The sequence below is a fragment of the Botryllus schlosseri genome, chromosome 10 (assembly GCF_051294905.1).
Source record: "Botryllus schlosseri isolate E-star chromosome 10, Bs_hap1, whole genome shotgun sequence".
Classification (NCBI taxonomy): Eukaryota; Metazoa; Chordata; class Ascidiacea; order Stolidobranchia; family Styelidae; genus Botryllus; species Botryllus schlosseri.
The window spans coordinates 12,297,586-12,323,818 of NC_137245.1; the positions used below are offsets into that span (position 1 = coordinate 12,297,586).

General features: G+C 40.5%; 2 protein-coding genes across 4 annotated transcripts; both read right to left on the minus strand.

The window, feature by feature from the left end:
• Positions 1 to 4,420: 4,420 nt before the first annotated feature.
• On the minus strand, positions 4,421 to 25,259 carry LOC145448213 (uncharacterized). Of its 2 annotated transcripts, XM_080326570.1 has the most exons (5): positions 24,986 to 25,257; positions 9,049 to 9,224; positions 8,317 to 8,916; positions 7,762 to 7,861; positions 4,421 to 5,379 (listed from the first exon to the last, which is right to left on the minus strand). In XM_080326570.1, exons 1-5 carry the CDS (start codon positions 25,099 to 25,101, stop codon positions 4,542 to 4,544), a joined length of 1,830 nt encoding a protein of 609 aa, XP_080182696.1. In that variant the 5' UTR covers positions 25,102 to 25,257; the 3' UTR covers positions 4,421 to 4,541. The 2 variants fall into 2 exon arrangements, with proteins under 2 accessions (XP_080182696.1, XP_080182694.1); XM_080326568.1 differs by lacking the exon at positions 9,049 to 9,224 and having other exon boundaries at positions 24,986 to 25,259.
• On the minus strand, positions 14,289 to 24,979 carry LOC145448218 (uncharacterized). 2 transcript variants are annotated; one of them, XM_080326578.1, is made up of 8 exons: positions 16,618 to 24,979; positions 16,492 to 16,536; positions 16,347 to 16,430; positions 16,200 to 16,274; positions 16,029 to 16,117; positions 15,812 to 15,917; positions 15,643 to 15,749; positions 14,289 to 15,578 (listed from the first exon to the last, which is right to left on the minus strand). In XM_080326578.1, exons 1-8 carry the CDS (start codon positions 16,654 to 16,656, stop codon positions 15,542 to 15,544), a joined length of 582 nt encoding a protein of 193 aa, XP_080182704.1. In that variant the 5' UTR covers positions 16,657 to 24,979; the 3' UTR covers positions 14,289 to 15,541. The 2 variants fall into 2 exon arrangements, with proteins under 2 accessions (XP_080182704.1, XP_080182703.1); XM_080326577.1 differs by having other exon boundaries at positions 16,492 to 24,979.
• Positions 25,260 to 26,233: the final 974 nt, after the last annotated feature.

Below are 26,233 nucleotides of genomic sequence, written 5' to 3' on the forward strand. Positions count from 1 at the left end.
TTAAGAACGACTGCTCTAAAGGAATCTGCATAAACGGCGTAAGGAGCAGAAATTCAACACGATTCATGTTAGCAATTGACCGCTGGCTAACAATCTGCAAACATAAGACTATAACTCGAGATATTGTGTATAGCCTAACCGGAAAGGTCAACGAGTTCAGACACAAACGCCATTGTTATCTCATAGATTGGACATGTCATATTGGATCCAACACATGATTTTAAATTTGAAGAAGTAAGACGAAAGCAGCCTCGAAATTTCGGTCTCGGAACAACATAGGAGATTTTGACCCTGAAACTGGAGACTGTGACATAGGCTAACACAAATTGCTCTCTGTCTAGAAGTCTGCTGCTAAATCGGCATTGGAAAATATATTACCGAATAAATACGTGAATGAAAGCTGTAAACTTAGTACACTACATGACATCATCGAGAAGTAGCCTCATGACCCTTTTCGGTATGGTACTGTCAAAATTAATACGAACAGCTTGTTCGGAACAGACCAACACCGAATTTTGCATAAAATCTACTGAGGAAAAGGCTGATCAAGGGATCAGCTGTTAGCCGTCATCGAAAACGAAATAGCTTTCGCGCGTGACTGTAGATAACTGAGGTTTACCTTAGTTATTTATAGCATGACAGGGGATTGTAAGCAAATGGCTTGAAGACCACAATTTCACGGTGAAATTGACATTGGAGAATATAAAATAAAAGTAAATACTTGAATGCGAAACGAGAATGTTAGTAAGCTGTTTCATGATACCATCGTCTCATCACCTCTTAGTATGGAACACAGTTAACTTTAGCACGGACACACCGGCTTTTGCGTGAAATACGTAATGCGTTAGGTAGGTCAAGTGGGCACACATATGCAGAGGTGGTCAAAGTAGTCACCGTCGCTACTCAAGTAGAAGTAGAAGTAACGCCGGAATTTCTACTCTAGTAGAAGTAGGAGTGATGGTTCACAAGTAAGTAAGTAAGTAGGTATTCTAAGCTTATTTTTGCCTACAAAACTGAAAATTGCCAAGTAGAAGTAGAAGTAGTCTAAAATCATAACTACTTAAAAAGTAGTGTGAGTAGGCAAAATCTACTTCAAGTACTTCAAAAATTAGAAGTACTTCGTTGACATACCACCTCTGCACATATCTACCATACTCGACCTCGATAACGAAATTACGTATAAAAGAGTTCAGTGACAAACTTAAAACTTGGTACAGCGTTCGATACTAACATTAAGACATACCGTGTCAAATGTCATGACCGATCTCGGTATGGAACATCGTCAAAATCAATGGACACCAATACCGGCTTTTGAGTAAAATGTGTTTGCGATAAATGACGGATCAGCACACACTCAATTTCAGAAACGGAATTACTGCCCTAATCTTGAAGGACCAACCCTGAAACTTGGGGCAATGTTAAATACCACCATCACGACATAACATACCAAGTTTCAAGAGTTATCATCGTCTTTGAGGTACAGAACTTCAATATACAATTGAATAGTATATTCATATTAAAATGAACCCGAATATTTTCGGCTGGCACTCGTCAGGGGTAATCGTCAGCAACTAGTAGAGAATTCGAAAGAACAGCGTATATCAACAATCGTAACACAAAATATGACGTCACCAGCACGAAATGTCGAATACGAGAGCGTTCAATGTACTATTTTTAGATGATACACGAACTCTTTTTGTTGACACAGCCTTGGCTGGTGTATTTTGATAAAAGTCGACTCCAAGGCGCACAAATGAAAGTGTGAGCGACCCTTTCCGAGTATGCGAAATCTGTCGTCTCGATAATTTTTCGCACAGGCGGGATTATCCAACAAGTGTTTGCCAATTCTGCAATTGGAACATTCGGTGCCAGTCATTTAGGCGCCCATGGACAACTAAACCTATATGTCTTTGGTAGGCTATATAACGAAGTTCTCGGTGTTAATTTTCTCTGAATACTCATTAAGGATATGTCCTACCACCACATCATGTACTGCGAAGCCATTTTTCTCTAGTGCCCCCTGAGCCCAGCGCCTCCTATTTCGCCCCCTTCAAATTCGTCATTTAAGCTATGTTGCCCCATCTGCTCGGTAATTTTATGAATATGAATTTAAGTAATCTAGAATATTCCATGCTAGAGTATTCCTAAATGTCCGGAATTTATTGAAATCGTATTCCAGGTTATTTCTATGTTGTCAGCTTCCACCTCCACCCGACTGTTCTATGTCGCGAAAATTCTCAGCTCGTCAAAAATGCTGTGTACAACGCCCTTATGATGTGCAGATTATTGTGTATAGTAACTTCCAAGATAAATGGCAATAGGGTTTGGTTTATTTATTCTATTGCAGGGGTTCTTAAAGTGTTGAGCGTGGAAGTGGGGAGGAGCTGTTTGAAGACGAGGCGTTACAACCAAGACCGTAACTGTCGCACCTCAACCCCCAAGTCGGAGGGGGCTCGAACTTATTTTGTAAATCAACATAAACATATTTGGGAAGATTTGTGCTATATAGCTTATGCGTTGCAACTACGTGCAGTTTAAACCTCAAGAGAATTTCAGATGCACCCAGGGTCTCTGTGACTTCTTTCCAAGTCCTCGCGAGTCGCAACCCTTGATTGTGTTGAATTGCGTCCGAATCGTTCGCAGCGACTCACATGCAGAACATCGACTGAGAACTAACTACAGATCTCTCAGTACGCCTAAATCACCTGATCTGCTATGCGCTCGGCTAGCTCCAATTTAGTGCACACCTATACATAGTCGATTTCGATGAGGCAGCTACTACCCTGATGATTGTGTGACAAGCCTAGACCGTCAATGCATAAGGATATCTTTCCCTGCAAGTCCTCGTCGAGATTGTTGGCAAAGCGACGAAAGATAATGATTTTATGAAATCAACATGCATATTTCGGCATTGTGGCCCGAGTTGTCACTAGGTATCTTGAGGTACATTAATGTATCACTTCACGGAAATGTAGGATTGAAATTACCAATAAGACGACACCTATGACGTCATAGATTCCTGTTCACGTTCGCGTTCACATACAGGACTTTTCAAAAAGATTCACGTTCATATACGAAAAAGAAATTCTCATGGGTTTGAACCATCCCTATTCACTACCCAGGTTTCGAATAAGCTTCGATAAAACATAAGTTTGCGTTCGACAGGGCTGTGGAGTCGTAGTTGGAGTTCGGCTAATTTTGGCTTAATGGAGTTGGAGTCTCTTTTTAACAAGACTTGGAATCAAAGTCGTGAACACTGAACATTGTAGTGGTTGGAGTTGGAGCCGTGGAAAAAATACTGACTGGACTCGGAGTTTGTGAAAATGACCCTGACTCCGACTTTAGATTTTTAAAAATACCTAGTATACGATTTTCATGTACCATCAATCACTGTTATTAGTAACGATATAGATAAAATTGGAAATTATTTGCAAATTGCAACTCAGTTGCATAAAGGAAGAAAATCGCAATATGCATCTTCGCGATGCAGTCACAAATTGATGCATTTTTTGGAATAAAACCAGCATGATACTGTGACAGAATAGATACATCGTCTGGTTTTGTAAGATAGATGTGTAAATATAACCAAACGCTGCTTTACACTTGACAAAATTAAAAATATTCGTAGTGTAGCTAAGCTGCTTTGTTCGAACAAATGATTAAGAAAGTCTGCATTTCCCAGTCTATGAATACTTGAGTATGTGCAGTTAGACTAGACATATGCTATTTCACTACTTCCTAAATTTCGTTTCTGACCAATGTTTATTAGTAGTGAGAGTGTGTGTGCTTGTATAATTAGTATAGTGTGTAATGATAAAATTAGTAAGTTACATGTATTAGTTTCAGACTCTAACACAAGAGCTACTATTCGATTGTTGTATCTACATTTTAATTATACAGGATTGGATATGTGTCATGTTTGAATGATTCATACATATTAGGATATTAGAGAGTCCATCTAATAAAAACTTATAAAATATGAAAAAATGAATGATATTTTGAAAGGCATTCTTTCATGTTAATTGCATGGTCAATAATTCGAGCTCGGCCAAAATGAAACAATTTTGCATGCCATCATTAAACATATGTTTGCATATGTTAAATGTTTGATGTTAATGGGTATATGATAGTCCTTTGAACGTCACTGTGGCATATAATTTTTGAAGTAAATTGGTAATACTGTTGGAGTGGGAGTTCTCTTAAGAAAACAGTCGGAGCCGGAGTCGGTACGTTCAACGACTCAAGAGTCGGTATATTGAAAATGTGCGGAGTCGGTATAATGAAAATGTCTGGATTAGGAGCTGGAATCCGTGGTAAAATTTACCGACTTCACAGCCCTGAACGCGTGCCTTGTTAAAGTGACTGTCCTGTCAATCAATCATAACACATATACGCAAATTACCCACAGTCATGAACGTACTTTTGCACTTATATGAATGTATAATCAACTTCATGGTCACTACACCACCCTGATTTTAAATAAGGTTATTGCAACACCTCCGTATTTTCCAACGGCATGTAGGGCATTCTTCTTTCGTAGACTAATCGCATTTCTCTTGCTCACCGGCGGAATCTTGCATCGCGGCCTCGGACTTGGTCGAATCTCCTCCAGTTGCGATCGAACCGTTCGAAGCAGAATCGTGAAGAGACACGCCTTGCGGTTGGCAATCAACTGCCGCCAATTCGGCAGCAGATTTTTGCGAGAGAGAACTTTCTTTCCCAGTATCGGCGTGTTCTATTGGCACATCTGACTTGACGCTACTCGCGTATTTTAGAGAAAGCGCGGGTTCTTCCGCATGTTTACCGGGTACGGAATGGTTGAACACCGATTTTTGCGACGGAGAACGTTCGACTACGGCAGAATCGTGTTCTATATGTACCTGTGACTTGACGCTGGTCGTGGATTTCAGCGTGAGCGCGGTTTTTAACGCATCTTTACCGGACTCGGAACGGTTCTCAGCCGAGGCTGATTTCTTGACCTGAGACGCCGGAACGGAGACGTACGTCCAAACGGATTCACGAGAAGATCTAACCTGAGCTTCTTGACACTTGTCTTCGACAGCATCATATTCCCCGTCGTCCAAGTACCATTCGCTCATTGCTATTTCCCTGCTCTCGTTCATGGCCAGACATTCCGGTTCACTCCCGTCGTCGCTGACGTGATGCGCTTCAAACAGCTGCGACTGTGATGCTTCCTGCCTCGAACTTTTACCACTGTTATTAACATCGTGCCCTGATTTTGACGTTACGGTAACCTGCCGGATTTCGCGCGCAGTTTCTGGAATCAAGCTTTCCTTCTCTCCGACTGTCGAATCGTCGAGACCGTTTTCAACCGCCTGCTCCGATGCTTCGTCGTGATATTCCTGCGCGTATACTTTGCTGAAAGCGGACAATGCGGGTATAAAGTAAGAGGTGGTCAAAGTATAAGTAGAAATAATGCCGAGAAACTCTTCTCAATTACAATTAGGAATAGCTGTTTAAAGGATACGTCAAGACTATTTTGAGTGGAAGGTGAAAATGAAAGGGCCTGAAAAAGGAATCAAGTGTATACACTACGGTCTATAACTCACGTTTGAACATGCAATGGTCAATAATGTAGTACTTCTATTATTTTGTAGTACCCAAGTATGGGTATTGCCTACTTGTTCAACACAATCGGCAGGTTATGTTTAAAAATAATTCCACTTCGTAATAACTGAATATATATTAGAAAATTGCACCTATAATATGACGTGTCATTATAATTCTTTTGTAATAGTCGAGAAGATGCCCATTACAATTTCGAAAAAGCCACCCAAAATCAGCTGCTAGTAATAAGTATGCTACTTGAAACTACTTACTCTTCGAAACTCTTTTTCTACTTCAGAGTAGCAACACTGGGGTTACATGTGAACCAAAAATCAATTTAAAACAAACGTGTCTACAACACGGCTCTTGTTTAAGACATGTTTTTTATTGTTTTTTTTTTATGTTTTTCAGCCATGACGTCACAAATATTCAATTGTGGCGTCACAGTGGGTTGACATTGACAATTGAAAATATAGGGTAAATATCGCTCCTTCGACGAAAAGAGCTTCCAACCACTGTCATAAACAGACCAAAAATATCTTAAACAAGGACTGCATCGTTATGCAGCATTTTTACCGTCGGCGGTCTTCATCATCAGAACACCAATTCCGTACCAATGATCTATACCAGGGGCCGCCAACTCAAAACGGGTCGTGGGCCGCAAAAATGCAATATCGACACAAAATAGATGCCACCCTTTTAGCGAACGCGTATTCATAGGTCAGTACAACTCAATGCTCTCTAACATGAGCGACGGGCAAAGCTACTACAAAAGAAGTAATCTTTTGATGAAGAAATGCAAATATTCTACAACAAAAATATCACTATCACCAATTTCATTTTATTTTGAACTATGAGCTGCGTATAATAACTGACATTACACATTAACGCTTTTCGGTGACGATCGTGTGGGTTCGCCCTAAGCGTCTCGGCCTTGGAAATTTCTGGAACATTACGCGTCACGGCAATATGCCTATACATATCAGCTGACTCTCCCTTGATGGAATGCTGTTGCCATCGCCGAAGACGTTTCAGTTAGTGAGGAGTATGGACGTTGGGCACATGAGAATAGCTTAGTTTCATACTACAAGAGCAATATTTTTAAACTGAAATCAATTTCAGCATTTCAAAATGCTTGACTTATCGTTTTCCTGAAATTTGAATTGAGATCGTGGACCGCAAAATACGACGTTGCGGGCCACATGCAGCCCGCGGTCTGCGTGTTGGTGACCCCTGATCTATACCTACGTGCTGTACATATTGTACCGACGACGATTTCGAGGGTTCCAGCCACCCCATATCGAATATATTGGGTGCAAAGCGGCCGTGGGCTCATACCACAGGTTTTGTCTGAAGTATTTGCATTATGGTATTATTAGACAACGTTTGAAAACAAATGTTGTTTTTAAAATGCATTTGCTTTAAACAGTTATAAAGCATCGTTCGTTTTAAATGCAACCGGAAGCAAAACTGCCTACTTTGATCATCTCTGATTAAAACTATAACCATATCAATGAATAGCTGCTTGAAAATCTCTCAATAACGGTGGTAAGCCAACTGCACAAAGATGCTGAAACTGCTGTTGAGGCAAATCCTATATCGATTACATAGAGTGCGAGTTCATCCAGTCAGATTATGCGAGCCACTTTTAAAAGACAACTGCTAGCGAACGACCCCCCAGAATTATGTTGCCATTTGCGTCTTCATGGCTATGGGAATATGGAGTTTCTGTTATGACTGAAATTAAAAGCTGTGCACGAGAGAGACTTTTCAATTAAAATCGACGAACAAATGAGGCGTGTTAGTCAACAATACGGCCTCGTTTCAGTCGTATATCCTGGACGTTGGTATAAATAAAAAAACATCGCAAAAACACATGGAAATAGTTTTTTTCGAGCAACTTTTCTTGTGTTGGCTACCACAAGCTGAAAAGGTTTGGGAACCACTGGTTTGGAATCTAAACTTTTTATGCATAAAATTGGCCGCGAGAAAAGGAGTTCTGGGAGCACTTAACTCTGTATACTGATTTGTAGAACGCTGTGCAAAGGATTGCGTTAATCTTTCAATCATTGGAATTGACAATAATCAGCTATGAAAATCTTGCAGATTTTAAAGATCACAAATATTCAAAGATATAGAGAAGTCGAAACAACAGGATGGAACGTCCCCGCGAGAATATCAGGGCAAGCTTACTTTTTCCTAAATATCAGTACCAAAGCGATCATGACCAAGAGAACAAAGATTCCAACAAGAAGGCCACCCAGGGCCGCGCTCGACATTTCCGCACCAGAACCTGAAATATAAATGAAGGATAATAACATGGCAGAGCAGAACATGAATTTCCAGAACGTGGCCTGGATATTATTCCATGATGATTGAATGTAAAGATAAAAGATAATTTAAGACAAACGGTTCAACCTATTTCCGAACCAAGTGCTGTGTTAGCCTCCGTATAGTTGACTGTGAGCCCGTTGTAAGTGACGATGTCCGTAGAGTCGTTGGCAATGCTGTGTTGACTGCAGCAGACTTGGATCAAATCAAATAGACACGTCATCATTTGGAAATTATTCATTCATCAGGGAGACATCGCTGACCTTCACAAACGGATACGATTTTTCTTGCAGTGCCGTTCATATTTAAAATTTGAGGGGTCAAAATCCATACACATGGCATGACAATCTTCAATCAACAGAAAATCAAGGGTGTCAAAATAACGGCTCAAGAGGTAATGTGATGAAAAATTCTCACCGCCTGCTTCTGTTAATTTCAGAGTTGTAGCTTGCGATGGCGATGAGGTAATGGAGACAGCAGTTGGTTCTACGACGGACTGTGAATTCATTATGGGGATAGCAGTTGGTTCTGCGATGGAATGCGTATTAGTTACGGGAGAAGCGGTTGGTTCTTCAGTGGATTGCGAAGTGGTCACATGCACATCAATCGGTTGCGCAGTAGTCGCGGGACCAGCAACTGGCTCTAAGGTGGATTGCAGTTTAGTTACAGGAACAGTAATTGGTACTGCAGTAGATTGCGTATTAGCTACAGGAGAAGTGGTTGGTTCTGCAGTGGATTGCGAAGTGGTCCCATGTACATTTGTCGATTGCGCAGTGGATTGCGGAGTAGTTACTGAACCAGTAACTGGCTCTAACGTAGATTGTAGTGTAGTTACAGCAACAGTAGTTGGTGCTGCAGTGAATTGCGGAGTGGTTACAGGATCAGTAGTTGTTTCTGCAGTGGATTGCAATGTTGTCGTGAAATCAGTTGTTGGTTCTGCAGTGGATTGTAATGTCGTCACGGCAGCAGCAGTTGATTCTGCTTCCGTCGTCAAGGCAGCAGTAGTAGTTGGAGGAACTAAAAATCAAAAAAGTCATAATTATAGAGGGGCTGTTGGCGCGATTCATTACTAAATTGCAATACTGCACCGTACTACCGTTCTTCTGCTTACATGAAGACTAAAAAGCCACCCCAAAACAAGTTACTTACCGACGACGCATTTATAATTAAATGTGAGATACTCATCCACCTCAGGGGCGCAAGGAGTGCCAAAAATTGCGTTAGTAGCAGTAACGGAACACTCTTTCTTTCCTCGACAAATTGACTTCAAAATAGAATCAGGATTGGAAGAGATGCAAGTGGTGTTGACTGCGTTGCCACTACACCTAAAATTTAATTGGTTGTTAGGTCGATTTTTCTTTACCTAAACAACGGAATATTTTGACCTAAGAAAATTCTGGCGGACCGGCGGACTTTCAAAAATTGACATCAATAAAAACTCTAAGCAATCGTTTTTTCGCAAGTATATGGTGCTAGAGCGTGACGTTTTGAGGGTTTTGATCGTAATTCATGATGGCATTCATGTGAATTTACGGTAGTGGGTCTATTTCAAGTCGACCACTGAGAGTCGTGTTTAGTCTTTCGCCGCAGATAAACCGACTACGCCAACTCAAATGATATTCTTCTCTTCGACAATATTGATGGAAGAAACGTTTGGTGTACAACCAAGTATCACCTTTCCACGGAATAAAGACAAACGACCTGCAAACGGCCTCAACCAACTCTAGGAATATACCGTTCTCTTTCAATTGAGATTACATTTAAACTTATTTCAGTAATTAAATTACAGTTATTATAATTTATTTTTTATCGTATTTTTGCGAGGGCGGTGGTCCCGATAATAGAATCAATATACATAGCATTAAATTGCGCCACGCGCGAAGAAAAATTTCAAGTATCATAAATCTGCTTAAAAATATTATTGTTGATGTTGATTTACGAAAAATTTCTCAGCCTACTGGAAGCCTTCAAAATTATGGATATTTACGCATATTCTAGGATTTCCTCCCGGAGACAGTATTACCAATTTATTTCGAAAATTATATCCCACAGTGACTGTTAAATGATTATATCATAACTAGAGAATTTTTTTTACATAAAAAAAACGAAAGATTTTTACCTGAAAAAATTTAATTTTGAATAAATTTTGACCTTACGTAGCTCTTACGTGTACGAGTTAGCAACCAATACAGAGATGTAACTTACTAATTTTCTCATTACACCTTCTTACTACTAATAGACATTGGTCAGAAACGAAATTTAGGAAGTAGTCAAATAGCATGTCCAAGGTCGACTTCAGAATTCCGATACCTAATTGTTGGAGGTTTCCCTAGGCTCTTCCTCGCCACTTCATCTGCGTTAGCAGTGCCTTACAAAAAGCCTATAGAGGTGGGCCGTGCTGTAAGTCGGCAGTTAAGGAAAATAATGAACACTATCGGCCTGCTGCAAATGACCATAGTAGTCGACAAACACCATAAATACCACAAACAAACAAACAAAAGCATCTCTATAACTTACACCAGGGGTGGCCAACCTTCGGCCGTAGAAGGAAATTTTGTGCGGCCGTGGACACGTAATTCAATTAGTACGTGTTGGCGGTCGTCGACATGCAATTTGAATTTACGAATTGACTCTCAATTTCTTGAGCAATTTTAATTTTTACTGATTCCAAATTCGCAGTTCCACAAGCATTTAGCATCAGTCAGCGGCCCAGACAAACGCTGCTGATTGCAATAGGAAATGGTCTACAAGTTATTGAATAAATAGTACTTCAGACATGATTTTTATTTGCTCCAAAATCCAGGGAAACCACATTGTAATATAACAACTTTATAGAACGTATTAATCATCTATGGCAGCGGTTCTCAACCTTTTTTGACACGCGCCCCCCTTTGGCGATGGTCAAAAAAATCGCGCCCCCCTGACATTGATCGTCATGTCAAAAAGAGCACATCATCTAATACAGAGATGGGCAACCTTCTTGCTAATCATGGCCGATTTCTATTACTTATGTAGCCGAGAAGGCCGCATTCCAGGGCATAGCCGCAATGAACGATCTGGACGCAAAATACCTATGGTAAACTGTCCATATCCATTCCTGGTGAACTCTGGACTATTCTACTTTTCACAACGGCCTATTGTACGAAAATTTTGCAGAGCCGCTAATGAATTGTTATTTTTTGAGGATTCTTATTCCTGCTCCAAGTAAGAAGGGCGCTACTGCATTAAAATCGAAAAATGAAGTCTTGTTGAATTGCGCGGAGCCCGAAGAAAATTTCAAGATTAAATAAAATCTCTCGAAAATTTGGGAGTGAGTTCGTAATTGCAATTTGCATGTATACGGCTGCCAACACATACTAATTGAATTAGGCGTCGACGGCCGTACAAATTCCCTTCTACGGCCGCATGCTGCCGTACGGGCTGCCCACCCCTGATCTAATAGTATACACGAGGTATATCTTATACCAATTTTTGAATCCGCATTTCAGTTGTTTAGTCTTTTACATTGCTGACAAACTTCCCCAAACTTCTTCGAAAATAACAAACAAAAACATTGAAAAGGACATCAATTAATTTCAAGGTAGGTTGCACTGAGACTAATCCTGATTCTGGTAGTGACTACAGAGAGAACGGCGTCGTTCTGTCCTGCCACGCTAAATTAGATCAGTTTTGGAAATGAGTTAAATTGTGTTCATTTATAGCCAAATTGAGGGCGAAACCGGGCGACCTATATTGCATCTAAGTCTGTATTAGGCAGTGCAGTTTGTCAGCTATCAACAACAGCTACCTAGCGCACAGAGATTTAGGCTACTGCCAAAGCTATCAAGTAATGAATGACTTGCACGTAGAAATTTCTCTAAATCTTCAAAGAGTATCAAAAATTTGCTCAAATGAAGTTGAAGTCAGCCTATACTCCGTTGAGCGCGACTGCTGGAGTTTGAGTTTGGCAAGCTTTGTAGAATACGAATTAAGTTTAATCTTCAATAATCGTCTCTTCAGAATGGTTGTGAATCACATGTCTAGTCCCAATTTATACAGACATTTACAAAATTGACAAAAATTTCTCGCGCCCAAAAGGGGGGGTGCGCCTCTCAGATTGAGAACCCCTGATCTATGGGATCTTTCACCATCAGCAAAAACAAAACTCTTTTTGCAGTAGTGCGACAAAGCGTATTGCCGTAGGCTATTACTAGGCCAAGTGAAGACAATGATCAATAATCAGGAGATTGTATCCGATCAAGACACACACAATGATATGAAATGGTTCAGAAGATTTATGGATATGACGAAGATATGTCATCATTATTATCAACCAACAGGTTACATGACATATACCTCAAACATCCCATTGTTCATTGGCGCGAGTTCACTACGGTTCATATAAATGCCCTATGATGATGCGGATCCGCTAAAATTCGATAATATAATGACTCAGCATTCGTAATTCGCCTTGTAGAGGTATAGAGGAGTCTTGAAAAGCAAATATAATAACGCATTGCGAAGAAAACAGCCACAACGTCGTCAGACCTACATCGGCTCGACAAAAGATACCTTGCAGGGGTCTCCAACACGCGGCCCGCGGGCCGCATGCGGCCCGCGAGGTCCTATTTTGCGGCCCGCGACCTGATTTGAACAAATTTCAGAAAAACGCTTAGTAAATCATTTTTAAACGCTGAAAATTATTTCAATTGAAACATAATGTTGTTGTTGTTCGAAGTAAGCCATTACACTGTGCCCAATATCACTATTCCTTACTAGTTGATACGGCTTCGACATGGTAATATCATTGCATGGATGAAGAATTTGCTGGTACGAATGGGCATAATATTGCCTTGATGTGCAATGGCCCACCACTGCCAAGACCGAGACGCGTGAAAAACGACTTCGGGCTCTCCAAAAGACCATGTTTTACGAGGAGATAGTTGTTTAGCAAGTAGGCCTACCGTGTCTAGCTAATCCAAATATTGATTCTTTAATCCAGGGGTGGCCAATCTGCGGTAGTAGAAGGGAAATTATGCGGCTGTCGACACTTTTGATAACAACCCTACGTTTTCTAAGATAGCCCCTGCATCAGCTCTATCGGTGAATCTGATCACATTGGCCGAGAAAGGATAAATATTTTATAGTAATATGTGAAACCATACGAATATTGACGAAATTCACTAATAAACATGAAAAATTTTTCGCGCTTCGCGCGACTACAGACCGGGGTGTCCTGTGGCTATTACAACATAACTACTAACGATTTCGGTCCGCATAGTAAGCCGATGTGCATAAATTGATTAGTTCGGAGTGTACCGGCAATGGACATGGACAGTTTAACGTGGGCATTTTGCCCCAGCTAGTTTATCACGACTATAACAACCGGTATGCGGCCGCAGGCTACATGAGTAATCGAAAAGCGGCCATGAAGAGCAAAAATGTGGGCCACCCCTGTTTTAGCGGCTACAGAGTGTCAGGTATCGTGTACAGCTCATAGTTCAAAATATAACGAAATTGGAAATTGATGATCATGATACTTTTGTTGTATTTGTGTTTGTTCAATAAAATATTATTTCTTTTGTGGTGACTATAACCGTCGCCCATGTTAGAGAGCACAGCATTGTAATAACGAAGAGTTATCAGATGTGGTTGCTGAACTGCTTTGCCTACTTTTATATCGATATTGATGTCCTGCGGCCCGCGGCATCTCGGCATTCGGAAAAGTGGCCCGCGAGCCATTTTGAGTTGGCGACCCCTGCATGGTATCGATATTAACGTGGGAAATATATTGTACTGTATTTTACCTGTGCTTCAGTTCATTTTTTCTTCATGGTGCCCGATTTCAGCCTTAAAAGTATTTTATTTGCTAATATATCACCATCGTTTTAACGAGACTATTTTAATTTCGTTGACTCATTTCCAGCAAATCAGTGTCAAATTAATTTTTCCTTCAGCAATTTCATCATCTCAAATCTATTATAGGTCAGTATCAAGATGAAAAGCCTTGAAAAATGCATCACTTTCCCTTCAGGCATGCCTGGAAGCAGGAACACGTTGTTTGGTCATATCGAAGTGTCGAAATTTGCCACCGTAAATACTATAAATTCAAAAATGGTCGAAATTTCAATTTAGGATTGGCCTTTACTGGTTGGAATTGACTGAAATTTGGTGTGTAGCGTGTGTAGTAAAAAAATGTGTAGCATTTTTTTGGGCAACCTGGCAATTATATCACTAAGCGAGTGAAATTTGGAAAAGAAAATATTTTTGAACAGCCCCAATGTCACGTCCACGGCAGGTCATTTCGCGCCATAGATCAGGAAGACAATGTGCATTTGAAAACTGCGTTGTGATATGGGCATTGCCATGTCTGCTCCACTCTTTGATTTATCAACGTATTCCACAATCCAAGATTTCAAGTCGGGTACATAAAATTCGCGAGTGATATTGGTCGCCTGCGTGACAGTACCTTAAATTTGAGGATTTTGAGAAGATTGGTCTGAGCCGCTAATTTCAAAGACAGCATTGTCTTTACCTCTCAAATACATGCTTATACTGCCACAAGAATGATTATTCTGGCCATGATGAAAATTTGCTATAAGTCGTTGCAATATTGATCGATTCAGTACAAAAACAAATATTCGGTAAAAAGACATATCTTATACCCAATAGAGCCATATATGGGGAGCGAGCCATAGGTACCTGACCACACTGCTATCATCGTAGCATGATTTTCATATAAACGGAAATAAAAAATGAGTCACCATGAACATGAAATACAAAATGTGATAAATCTCCAATCGTAGGACTATTATGAGTAGTTTCTCGACTAAGATATAGCTGAATATACTAGCACTGTCGTTTTAAGTCAACAGAAATCACATCCACATCGATAAAAAAGTCATGTATGAATTGCGCTGATGAGTAGCGCGTCTACATATTTTCCAATTTCAAATAAAATCATCCAAGACCGTTTTCCAAGGACCACTCTGATTTTAATATACTCATCTAATTATATACTTTAAGATAAAAGTAAATTAGGACATTTTTAGGTACGACACGATGTCCAACTATCACTTTGAATATGTCCTATCAATGCGCGTAAATTGCGATTATCAGCCGCGCCTATGTACCATTTTCAAAGTTAATTTAGCAATACCCCGGACAGTTTCCCGCGGACAAATATGGTTTTAATATACTCCAATGATCATAAACGTTGATATAAAAGTAAATTCAAATAATTCTAGGTCCGAGACGATGTCCAACTATCACTTTGAATTTGGCCTATCAATACGCATAAATTGCAATTACCAGCCGCGCCTATGTACCATTTTCAAAGTTCATTTAGCAATACCCTGGACACTTTCCCGAGGACCAATCTGGTTTTAATATACTCCAATGATCATAAACGTTGATATAAAAGTCAATTGAAACAATTCGAGGTCCGACACGATGTCCAATTATCTCTTTGAATTTGGCCTATCAATACGCGTAAATTGCGATTACTAGCCGCGCCTATGTACCATTTTCAAAGTTCATTAAGCAACACCCCGAACAATTCACAATCCTTCGATCATATACAAACAGTAGAATTCAGGCAAAGCAAAACAAAGTGGTTTTAATAAAGAAAACACAAAATTTAAAGAACCGATTCCGACGCAAATCAGTTCTCGGAAGCACGTGCTTGACATTCCTCATGCCTAAATGGAATTACATAGATGAACCATAGGTTGATTGAATATAATACATGTGACTTCACATTACCTCTCGTAGTTCAGAAATATGTTCCCAAAGTGTTCCCTATATTGGTCGCAACTCTTTTCGTCATGGGGGAAGTCAGTTGGGAGACCTCTCAAAAGACGCTCCGCAAACTGTGTAATATTGAGATAGTGTGGAAATTAATTTCGTTGTACACTTCATATCATTAGATTACTTTCAACACCAATACTCCACAATTGAATCCATCCTGTTGTTGCTCGTGGTGATAAATGTTCGTTTGCAAAGAATGGCGATGTGCAGTGTAGAGGTTGAGAAAGTTCCTGATAAAACGAAAATAGTTTAAATGGTAAATTTATATTGTATAATAAATGTACACCAAATGACCATATTTCATGATTATCTTTATTTTATACGTCAATACGTCAACTAACCTGAAGTTTTTCATAATATTCTCTTCATAATTTTCTTCATGGTCCATGGGATCGTAAATTGTTATTTTACCGCAATCAAAATCAATTCCCTATTAAATGCAATAACATATTGTTCGATGTAGGCCTACACTATGCAGGTCACAAGACAAATTCAATGCACAATGCTCATACCAAGAATATCCAATGGTTTCCATGGACATGCAGTAACGTGATCAATGGACGTGGACGTTTCAACATGCGATCGATCTGCAGCATACAGACAGAATCGCGTTATGGCATTTGCAGCATTTTATACGTGATACTCCAATCACCACATACCAAAGACTTGTGATGACATGCTTGAAATTGGCCTCTGAACCACCATTCAGTTGCGTATTGACACGACACAGATTGGTAGCAACCCTGCCGAACAAATGTGCATATGCAGTTTTCAAAATGCTATTTATAATATAATTGTACTCACATTTGCGAGGGTGGATGTAAAAATCGACATGGTGGAGTCCATGATCTGTGAGAAATGTGCAAACAACATATCAATGAGTATCCGATGACAACAGCTACTAATTAGCTTGCTGTCAGCATTTAAAACCTGATCATCCAGCCATCCGTGACTCTTTAGTGTGAGCATGGACTTCGTGTTGATGGTTTGTCCATTTACTACCAACTCGGGTCTGCTTTTATGAGTCGAACGCCAGAGCTCATAGATATCTACAATTTGTACAATTAATGCTTAACTCGGTGATGTAAACGTAGTGTGTAACTCGGTGATGTAAACGTGACGTGTAACTCGCTTCCTAAAGTAAATATGACTGACCTGTAAATTTGAACGCGCCAGGTAAATCCTTTTCAGAAGAAGTGTGAGCAGAGTCAAGAGTTCCACCGATTTGCTTGCTTTGGCCACGAAATTTGACTTCAGTTTTTGTACTCATTTTTCCGTATATAGATTTTCGGTTTTGGGTTCTCTTTTTGAATTTGCCCTCCAGAATCATATTTTTCGACTTCGAAGCAGCCATGTGGTGCGAATCGTTTTGCTTTCATTTGCGAGATGGTCGTCCATTGTGATGGATATAGTCCGCAAATATCTCCTCCGAGCGGTGAACCTCTCTTTGATATATTTCAACAAATTTATCCAGCCTTACACTTTTGCAATTCAAATAGGTATTTTTGAGCACTTTGAAATGTTGTTCGATCACTCCCTGTGTTGTATTGTTTTTGTACATTGTATTGATACCCTCTTGCGACGACAATTTGGTGTAGCGAGCAGTAGCTGCAATGTACGGGTCTGACTTCTTTCCCATCTCCTCCCCATGGCGGCCCAAATCCCCGATCATCAGATTTGATGTTGCGGCGATTCTGCTGAGTACCGTTTTCACAATCGTCTCACAAAAACTAGGCGAGAATTATGGTTTTTTGCCTGAAGAAGTAAAAGCATTTTGGTCCTGTAACGACTTTTGGTGTGCGGAATGCTTTTTCATTAGGGTATGATATCTTATGAAAACGGCGATCTGCTTTCTTGCCTGTAATCAATGGTTTTCAGACTGAGTTGAAATATTGTGTCATCTACATCCGATGCGCATTCTGCCTCATTAGGTGGACCTACTTGCAAGCACGAGCTGGAGCAGATAGCTCCATGGCGTTTGTGCAGGATGTTAAAATGATTTTTAACAGAATCCTCCAAATATGGGCAGAGCAACACCTCAAAAATGCTATGAACCATGTTATCCAACTCGCTGAGTGTCTTGCAGACAAAGAGACTATGAATCCAGCACATCGCCGTGAAGCACAGTTTTGCGTCATAATGCTTACGACAGAAGATTTTTGCTGCTTTCATGGAATGACTTAAGTAGTTGTGTACAATTGTCTTCTTGAAATCCTTTGCCGATGCAACTCCGGTAACGATGCGGAAACACCGTTCGTAATATTGCCATCTTGTTTCGGAGCAGAACTGAGATAATGCAGCATTCCACAATACTTTACTCCCGTCAATTATCAACATGGCCGGAAAGACTGGTAATGAATTTTTACACGTATATTGAATAAATCGATTGAGAAATCGACTAATTGTCCCTGTATCATGCAAGGGAGTTATGTGCGATACGATCGGCATCGTTGGCCCTCCTGGATAGGGATTCCTTACCAGCATGGTATAATTCTGGAATTTACCCTCATCGTCTTCCTTATTTCGAGTAATGCCCCCGGTTGCATCAAGATATAATGAATCGTAAGGTGCAATGTCTTGGTATATTTTTATTTGATTTTCACTAAGGAGTGTCGCTTGTCGAGGCTTTCCGGACCAAAATCAAATGAAATGATATCCTTCGTTGCGATAACGAATTTGAAAAAGGTCCATGTTCACCATCCAGTTTTGCAGAAAGTCTCAGTTAAAATTAATTTGTATTTCATATTGCGCAACACTCCTTGCGTTGGGACAAAAGAATGACATCCATGAATCCTCCCAGTGTCACTCAAAGATCCGTAGAGATTCCTAAAAACCTTCGATGCCGAATTGGATGCCAAGTCATAAGCCAATTTTTCGCCGAGTTGTTTGCCGACTCGTCGACTCCGAACGCACGATTTATCATGATTCCTATTACCACTCATGATTAGCCGACAATCTACGTCATTCAATGACGAATAAATTAGTATCTCCCAGACAACTTCACAGCCACAGCAGGTTTTGTGAGCGCAGTATATAGCTACATGTCCTTCATAGTAACTAGCAGACCAAATATTTAATTCCATAACATCTTCCGGTCGCCGAAGATAGATTTTTCGGATGCACGGAACGCAACAATCATAAATTTCGGTAGCTCTTTGAGAGAAATAAGTTACATAACCAGATTCCTTAGCGAATTGATGATCCTGCCTGTTCTTGACAAGCATTTGCCAATCTCCGACAGGGATGTGGAACCTCTCCTGGATTTCTACTGCACTCGATCGCTGTGGTGTAATTTCGGTTTTGAAATAGCCTGCTGCCTGGAGAGCGCTGGTACGAATCCACGGAATTTCCTGGCACGGTGAGCCAGCCAGCCAGGGTCCTTCCTTTCATTGTCTTCGGTTGGTGGCGAAAATCGCACGTTCGAATGTGTTGACTGATGGCTATTGGGTGGTACTTCGGCGGTGCTGATCCTTCGCGACGGCGTGTCCGTTTTTTGTTCAGGTTTATTGGTGCCTTGGTAGCTACACTCGTACGTGCTACTGTTTTCGGTTGTGTTGCGAGTCCACGGAACTGTCGGATTTAGTGAGGCAGGGCCCTTTTCCGCGACGCTATCAGTAACGTCATTGGCTGGTTTCGAAAATTGTACTTCGAAATTCGTGGTCGACTGGGGACTAGTACATGGTACTCTGCGATGTTGCACGTGTCATTCCTTCTCGGCGCCGTGTCCGTTTTTTGCGCGAGTACATTTGGACCTTGGAAACTACTATCGTACAAGCTATTGATTTTGATGATGCCACGATCCTGGTCACGCGCAATTTCCCAATCATCATTAAATTTCACATCGTTCTCTGTACACATTAGGTGGCATCTGTTCCACTGTTTGCCCCTCCTGGCTTATATTTATTAGAACGTACTTACAGTGCCTTGACAAAACTTTTGACTCACGGCAGATACCTACTTAACATAGCCGGACGTGGAGATTTCAGATTGTTCTTATAAAACATCTAACCATATATATTGATGAGGATGCAACATCTTCATATGTCTTGTTGTTTATTATTGTAATATGTGCAGAAAACCTTTCGCTTAATGATTTAGATGTGCGGTGGCGGTGGGTAGGTCGGGACACGCTGGTACTTTATTCGTTGCCCAGGTGGCGGTAGCTCAAAAAAGTTTGGGAACCACTGCCCAAAATAAGAGCTATTTTGCGCATAAATATAAAAGTGGGTGTGGTTAGGGAGGGGGGTTCCCACAAGACTTGAACTTCAAGATTTTAACACCTGTTACTACACACCTCAAACATATTGGTGAGGAAATTTATTGGTGACAATATAGTTCACAGATTTTCATAAGTTTCCCTTACTAATAGTATTTTTTTATTGATGTCGCGATAACCCGACCTCGCTCGTCGCGACCCATGCATATTGAAAGGTTTCAAATGCTAAACAGCACCGAAAGTGAAACATAAATGACTTCATTCGAACCACGAGTGTGATTTTAGATTGCAAACACGAGCAGGTATATTACTTTTAGTGCTGTACTTGGAAAAGCCTATTCGCTATTGTATTAGAAAGAATCATTCTTTGTATGTGTAATATTTGAAGAGCTTCTTGGCGGTACAGAACTTCAATATACAATAAAATAAGTAGATTGATATTAAAATGAAAATATTCGGGCTCATTTCAATATGAATATCAGTGGCGGCTCGTCCTATAGGGCAACTGGGGCATTGCCCCACCTAAAATTCTGTTCAATAACAGTTCTTTACCATTTAGAGACGCACAGCAATCTATATATACCGAAATCACAGCAAAAATCGTATTCTTCTTGTCCTTTCGCTTGTAAATGCCCATATATAGCGAAGTCTGCGAAAATCGAATTCTCTTCCCCGTGTTTTCGCTTTGCGAATGCCTAGCCGGGGCATGCCCCGGTAGCGCTCATAACAAGCTTTCACTGTCTATTCTCTCAAAGCCGCGCACAATAAAGAAACAGTGATTTACTCTCTCCTGTTCATAAAATTACCGAGCAACCGGGGCAACATAGCCTAGTCGCCCTTAAGGTGTGATGTAACAATCGTATCTATATCTGAACTCGGTTACCGTCATATGCGTTTAGTTGACCTTTGCTGGTATAGGTCGATTTTGATGGTGTTTCACACCATGGTAATTCTTGAAACTTGGTTTGTCATGTCGTGATGGTAGTATTTAACACTGTCCCAAGTTACAGGGTTTCTACTTAAAGTTTAGGATAGTAATTCCGTTTCCGAAGTTGAGTGTGTGCTGACCGTCATGTATCGCAAACAGATTTTACTCAAAAGCCGGTATTGGTATCCATTGATTTTGACGATGTTCCATACCGAGATCGGTCATGACATTTGGTACGGTAAGTCTTAATGTTAGTATCGAACGCTGTACCAAGTTTCAAGTTTGTCACTGTACTGTGTTTGTGGTAATTTCGTTTCCTAAGTCGAGTGAGAGCTGACTCGTCATTTATCGCAAACATATTTTACGCAAAGCCGGTATTGGTCTCCATTGATTTTAACGATGCTCCTTACCTAGATCCGTCATGAGCTTTTGCATGGTATGTCTTGATTTTAGTATCGAACGCTGTGCCTAGTCTCAAGGTTGGCACTCAATGATTAGGGCAGCAATTTCGTTATTAAGGTCGAGTATGGTAGAGATGTGCGCTGATCTGACACTTAGCCCACCTAACGCATTGCGGATTTCACGCAAAAGCCGGTGTATCTGTGTTAACGCTAACTGTGTTCCATACTGAGATAGGTGATGAGATGATGATATCATGAAACAGTTTACTAACATCCTCGGTTTGCATTAAAATTTTTACTTTTATTTTATATTCTCCAATGTCAATTTCACCGTGAAATTCTGGCCTTCAGGCCACTTGCTTACAATTACAACCCCTGTCAAGCGCGATAGCTGTTTCGTTTTCGATGGCGGCTAAGAGCTGATCGCTTGATCAGCCTATTCCTCAGTAAATTTTACGCAAAATTCGGTGTTGGTCTGTTCGTATTAATTTTGACAGTGTACCATACCGAAAACGGTCATGAGGCTATTTCTCGATGATTTCATGTAACAGTGTACCAAGTTTTCGGCTTTCATCCACGTATTTATTCGGTAATATATTTTCCCAAGGCGATTTTGCAGCAGACATATAGACACTATAGACCGTAAGCCGTATGTGTCGTGTGACAGTCTCCAGCCTCAAGGCCAAAATCTCCTATGCTGTACCGGGACCGAATTTCCGAGGCCGCTATCCGTAGTTCTTCAGAATTATGTTTTGGATTCAATATGACATGTCCAATCTATGAGATAACAATTGCGTATGTGTCCGAACTCGTTGACCTTTCCAGTTAGGCTTACGCAATCTCTCGAGTTATAGTCATTTCCATTGCTGCAGATAATTAGTCAGGTATACAGTGCGAACATGAACCGTGTCGAATCTTTGTTCCGTACGCCGTTCACGAAGTTACCACACTTCAAGTCACAGCTCACCGGCAGACCTCTCGCGGCACATACGTTAAAATCACTGTTGTCGGGAAGTTCGTGTTACCGTACGTAGTCCGTACCACCACGTTACTTGTTTACGTTGGAAAACGCCATTGTGACGTCATCTTGATAAAAAGTCGCTTGCAGCCCTTGCCCCACCACCCGATATTGTCACGAGCCGCCACTGATGAATATATACTGTTCAATTATATGTGTAATAGTATTTATATTTATAAAATTTATATACTGAAGTAGCGTAAAGGTAACATGGTTAATATGCATACAAGATATGCGGAAACTAGAAATCGACAAGTTTACGTGTCAGTTTCACTGCGGTCGTTGTCCCGAATACTTCAATGACTTCTTTACCTCTGAATCAAAAGCGCACAAGTACAACACACGCGCGTCCATGTCGTCCAAATATCATATGATCGACCGAAAAGATCATCGCTCTATCAAATATGCCGGACGTGATGTGTGGAACTTTGAAAATGGTACATAGGCGCGGCTGATAATGGCAATTTACGCGTATTGATGGGCCAAATTAGTTGGACATCGTGTCGGACCTAGAATTGTTTGAATTTACTTTTATATCAAAGTTGATGATCATTGGAGTTTGTTAAAACCTGATTGGTCCTCGGGAAACTGTCCGGGGTATTGCTAAAAGAACTTTGAAAATGGTACATAGGCGCAACTGGTAATCGCAATTCACGCGTGTTGATAGGCCAAATTCAAAGTGATAGTTGAACATCGTGTCGGACCTAAAAATGTCCTAATTTACTTTTATATCCATGTTTATGATCATTGGAGTCTATTGAAACCAGATTGGTCATTGGGAAACTGTCCAGGGTATTGCTAAATGAACTTTGAAAATGGTACATAATAATGGCAACTTACGCGTATTGATAGGCCAAATTCAAAGTGATAGTTGGACATCGTGTCGGACCTAGAATTGTTTGAATTTACTTTTATATCAACGTTTATGATCATTGGAGTATATTAAAACAAGATTGGTCCTCGGGAAACTGTCTGGGGTATTGCTAAATGAACTTTGAAAATGGTACATGGGCGCGGCTGATAATGGCAATTTACGCGTATTGATGGGCCAAATTCAAAGTGATAGTTGGACATCGTGTCGGACCTAGAATTGTTTGAATTTACTTTTATATCAACGTTGATGATCATTGGAGTATGTTAAAACCAGATTGGTCATCGGGAAACTGTCCAGGGTATTGCTAAATGAACTTTGAAAATGGTACATAGGCGCGGCTGGTAATAGCAATTTACGCGTATTGATAGGCCAAATTCAAAGTGATAGTTGGACATCATGACGGACCTAGAATTGTTTGAATTTACTTTTATATCAACGTTTATGATCATTGGAGTATATTAAAACAAGATTGGTCCTCGGGAAACTGTCCGGGGTATTGCTAAATGAACTTTGAAAATGGTACATAGGCACGGCTGATATTGGCAATTTACGCGTATTGATAGGCCAAATTCAAAGTGATAGTTGGACATCGTGTCGGACCTAGAATTGTTTGAATTTACTTTCATATCAACGTTGATGATCATTGGAGTATGTTAAACAAGATTGGTCCTCGGGAAACTGTCCGGGGTATTGCTAAATGTACTTTGAAAATGGTACACAGGTACATAGCCGCGGCTGGTAATCGCAATTTACGCGTATTGATAGGTCAAATTCAAAGTGATAGTTAGACATCGTGTCGTACCTAAAAATGTCCTAATTTACTTTTATCTTAAAGTATATAATTAGATGAGTATATTAGAATCAGAGTGGTCCTTGGAAAACGGTCCTGGATGATTTTATTTGAAATAGGAAAATATGTAGACGCGCTACTCATCAGTGCAATTCATGCATGACTTTTTTTTATCGATGTGTATTTGATTCCTGTTGACTTAAAACGACAGTGCTAGTATATTCAGCTATATCTTAATCGAGGAACTACTTATAATAGTCCTACTATTGTAGATTTAGCACATTTTGTATTTTCATGTTCATGGTGAATCATTTTTTATTTCCGTTTATATGAAAATCGTGCTACGATGATAGCAGTCTGACCACTGCATAGCAGAGATGAGCGGATTTGAAATTTCTATGTCCTAATCCAATCCAAATCCGAACCTTCAAATCCAAATCCTAATCCATAACTTGTTCATATTTAAGTCCATGTCCAATCCTAATCCGATTCCAACTGGAAATTCAGAAAAAATATTAATTTATGCAATGGAGGGATTCGAAAATTTTCTTTCACAACCAACGATTCACTTGATTCAAGATAACTTAGTAACCATAAGTACATTAATAACTGATCTGAATAAAGTTTGTCGCCATTCGCCACACGACATTTCAATCTCCCAGAAAATAGTTCAATCCAATCCAAATCCTAATCCGTTCTGAAAAAAATGTCTAATCCAAATCCAATCCAAATCCGACAAAATTTCACAAATCCTGTTTTTTCAAAACCTAGTCCTAATCCATGCTCATCTCTGCTGCATAGGTAGTCGGCGTCGGCAGTCGCTGCCACGAATGCATCCCGACTACAGCCCCGGCGAAGCGGAACTAAGCAGAATGGTCGATACTATTCCATGTTAACATTCGATAATGTGGTGGTTGGCAATACTGAGCCATATAAACAGACATACCATGCCGTATCGCCTACATGAGGAGTTTTCACAGCATGGAATCAAGTGGGCAAAACAGAACTTGTCAACCGATGTTGCATAAACAGATGAGCTTCTAAGCACCGTAGGTATATTGTTATACTCACCACTTATTTCCACGATTTCTTCCCCACAAAGCCCACGTGATGTATATAACGTCACTTCCATTGCAACTTTTTGTCGACACAGTCTCGTCAAGGCATGCGTCTAAAACTTCCACCATACCGAAACAATTTTTTATGATAAGTCGACGCTTAGCCGCTTTGCTGGAGAAGTCGGTCGTAAGATTAACACTGTATGCCGTGTACCATATTCTACCGTTACCGCACAAGGCGATGCATTGCCTTCGTAACTTGATAGAAGCCGGTGAATAGCGGCAAGTCAAAGAAGACAAATCATCAACCGATTTTGTTGCTAGGATACGATAGTGACATCATATTGTACAGTAAAGAATTGCTAATAAACTAATATCGATGATGATGAAAGAGATATCGACACTCCACGGAACTATGATAACTAGCTGGTTCCAGGGATGCCACTGAGATATTTCGAAAAAACGCAGATGTGAACGCTAAATGAACCCAGAAAACCCCAGATCCGATATTCCACTCAAATTGCTATGGTCATGGTCATTGGTCATAGCCATTCTAAGATAGGCGTTACACTCCATTGTGAACTATGGCGGAACAGCAACACCTAGTGGTCGCAAGGTATCGCGAGGCAGTTTCATACAACTTAGCGGTGTTTGCCTATAGCTTGCCTACTGCCGGAGATTTGTCATTAATGTTTACGATGGGCCCTGTGGATATAAAGCTGTATCAGCTGTATCACCCTGTGGATATAAAGCTGTATCAGCTGTATCAGCTGTATCAGCTGTATCACCCTGTGGATATAAAGCTGTATCAGCTGTATCAGCTGTATCACCCTGTGGATATAAAGCTGTATCAGCTGTATCACCCTGTGGATATAAAGCTGTATCAGCTGTATCACCCTGTATCAGCTGTATCACGTCTATACTATGTCTGGGATGCGCGAAATAGTCTAGTAGTCCATCACACATTTAGTGAGTCAGCTCTTCTTGCGTAAACGCGCGAAGCAAGAGAAATTTATATATTTCATGATTGAGTTGGTCAATATATGATCGCGAATTGCATATAGATTGCTATCAATTTTTTTCCTCTCTCTACTCACGTAATCTGATTTAGGCTACCGACCGGTAGAGCTGAGTGAGTGTGTTTGAAAAGGTATAAGGACCCCTCGTATAATAATTAATTAAACATCTCCGTGTTTATACCCGTTGGTAGGAACGAAAAAGCACTTCGTCAGGCTCCCCAAAAAAACTTGAGTCTTGGGCT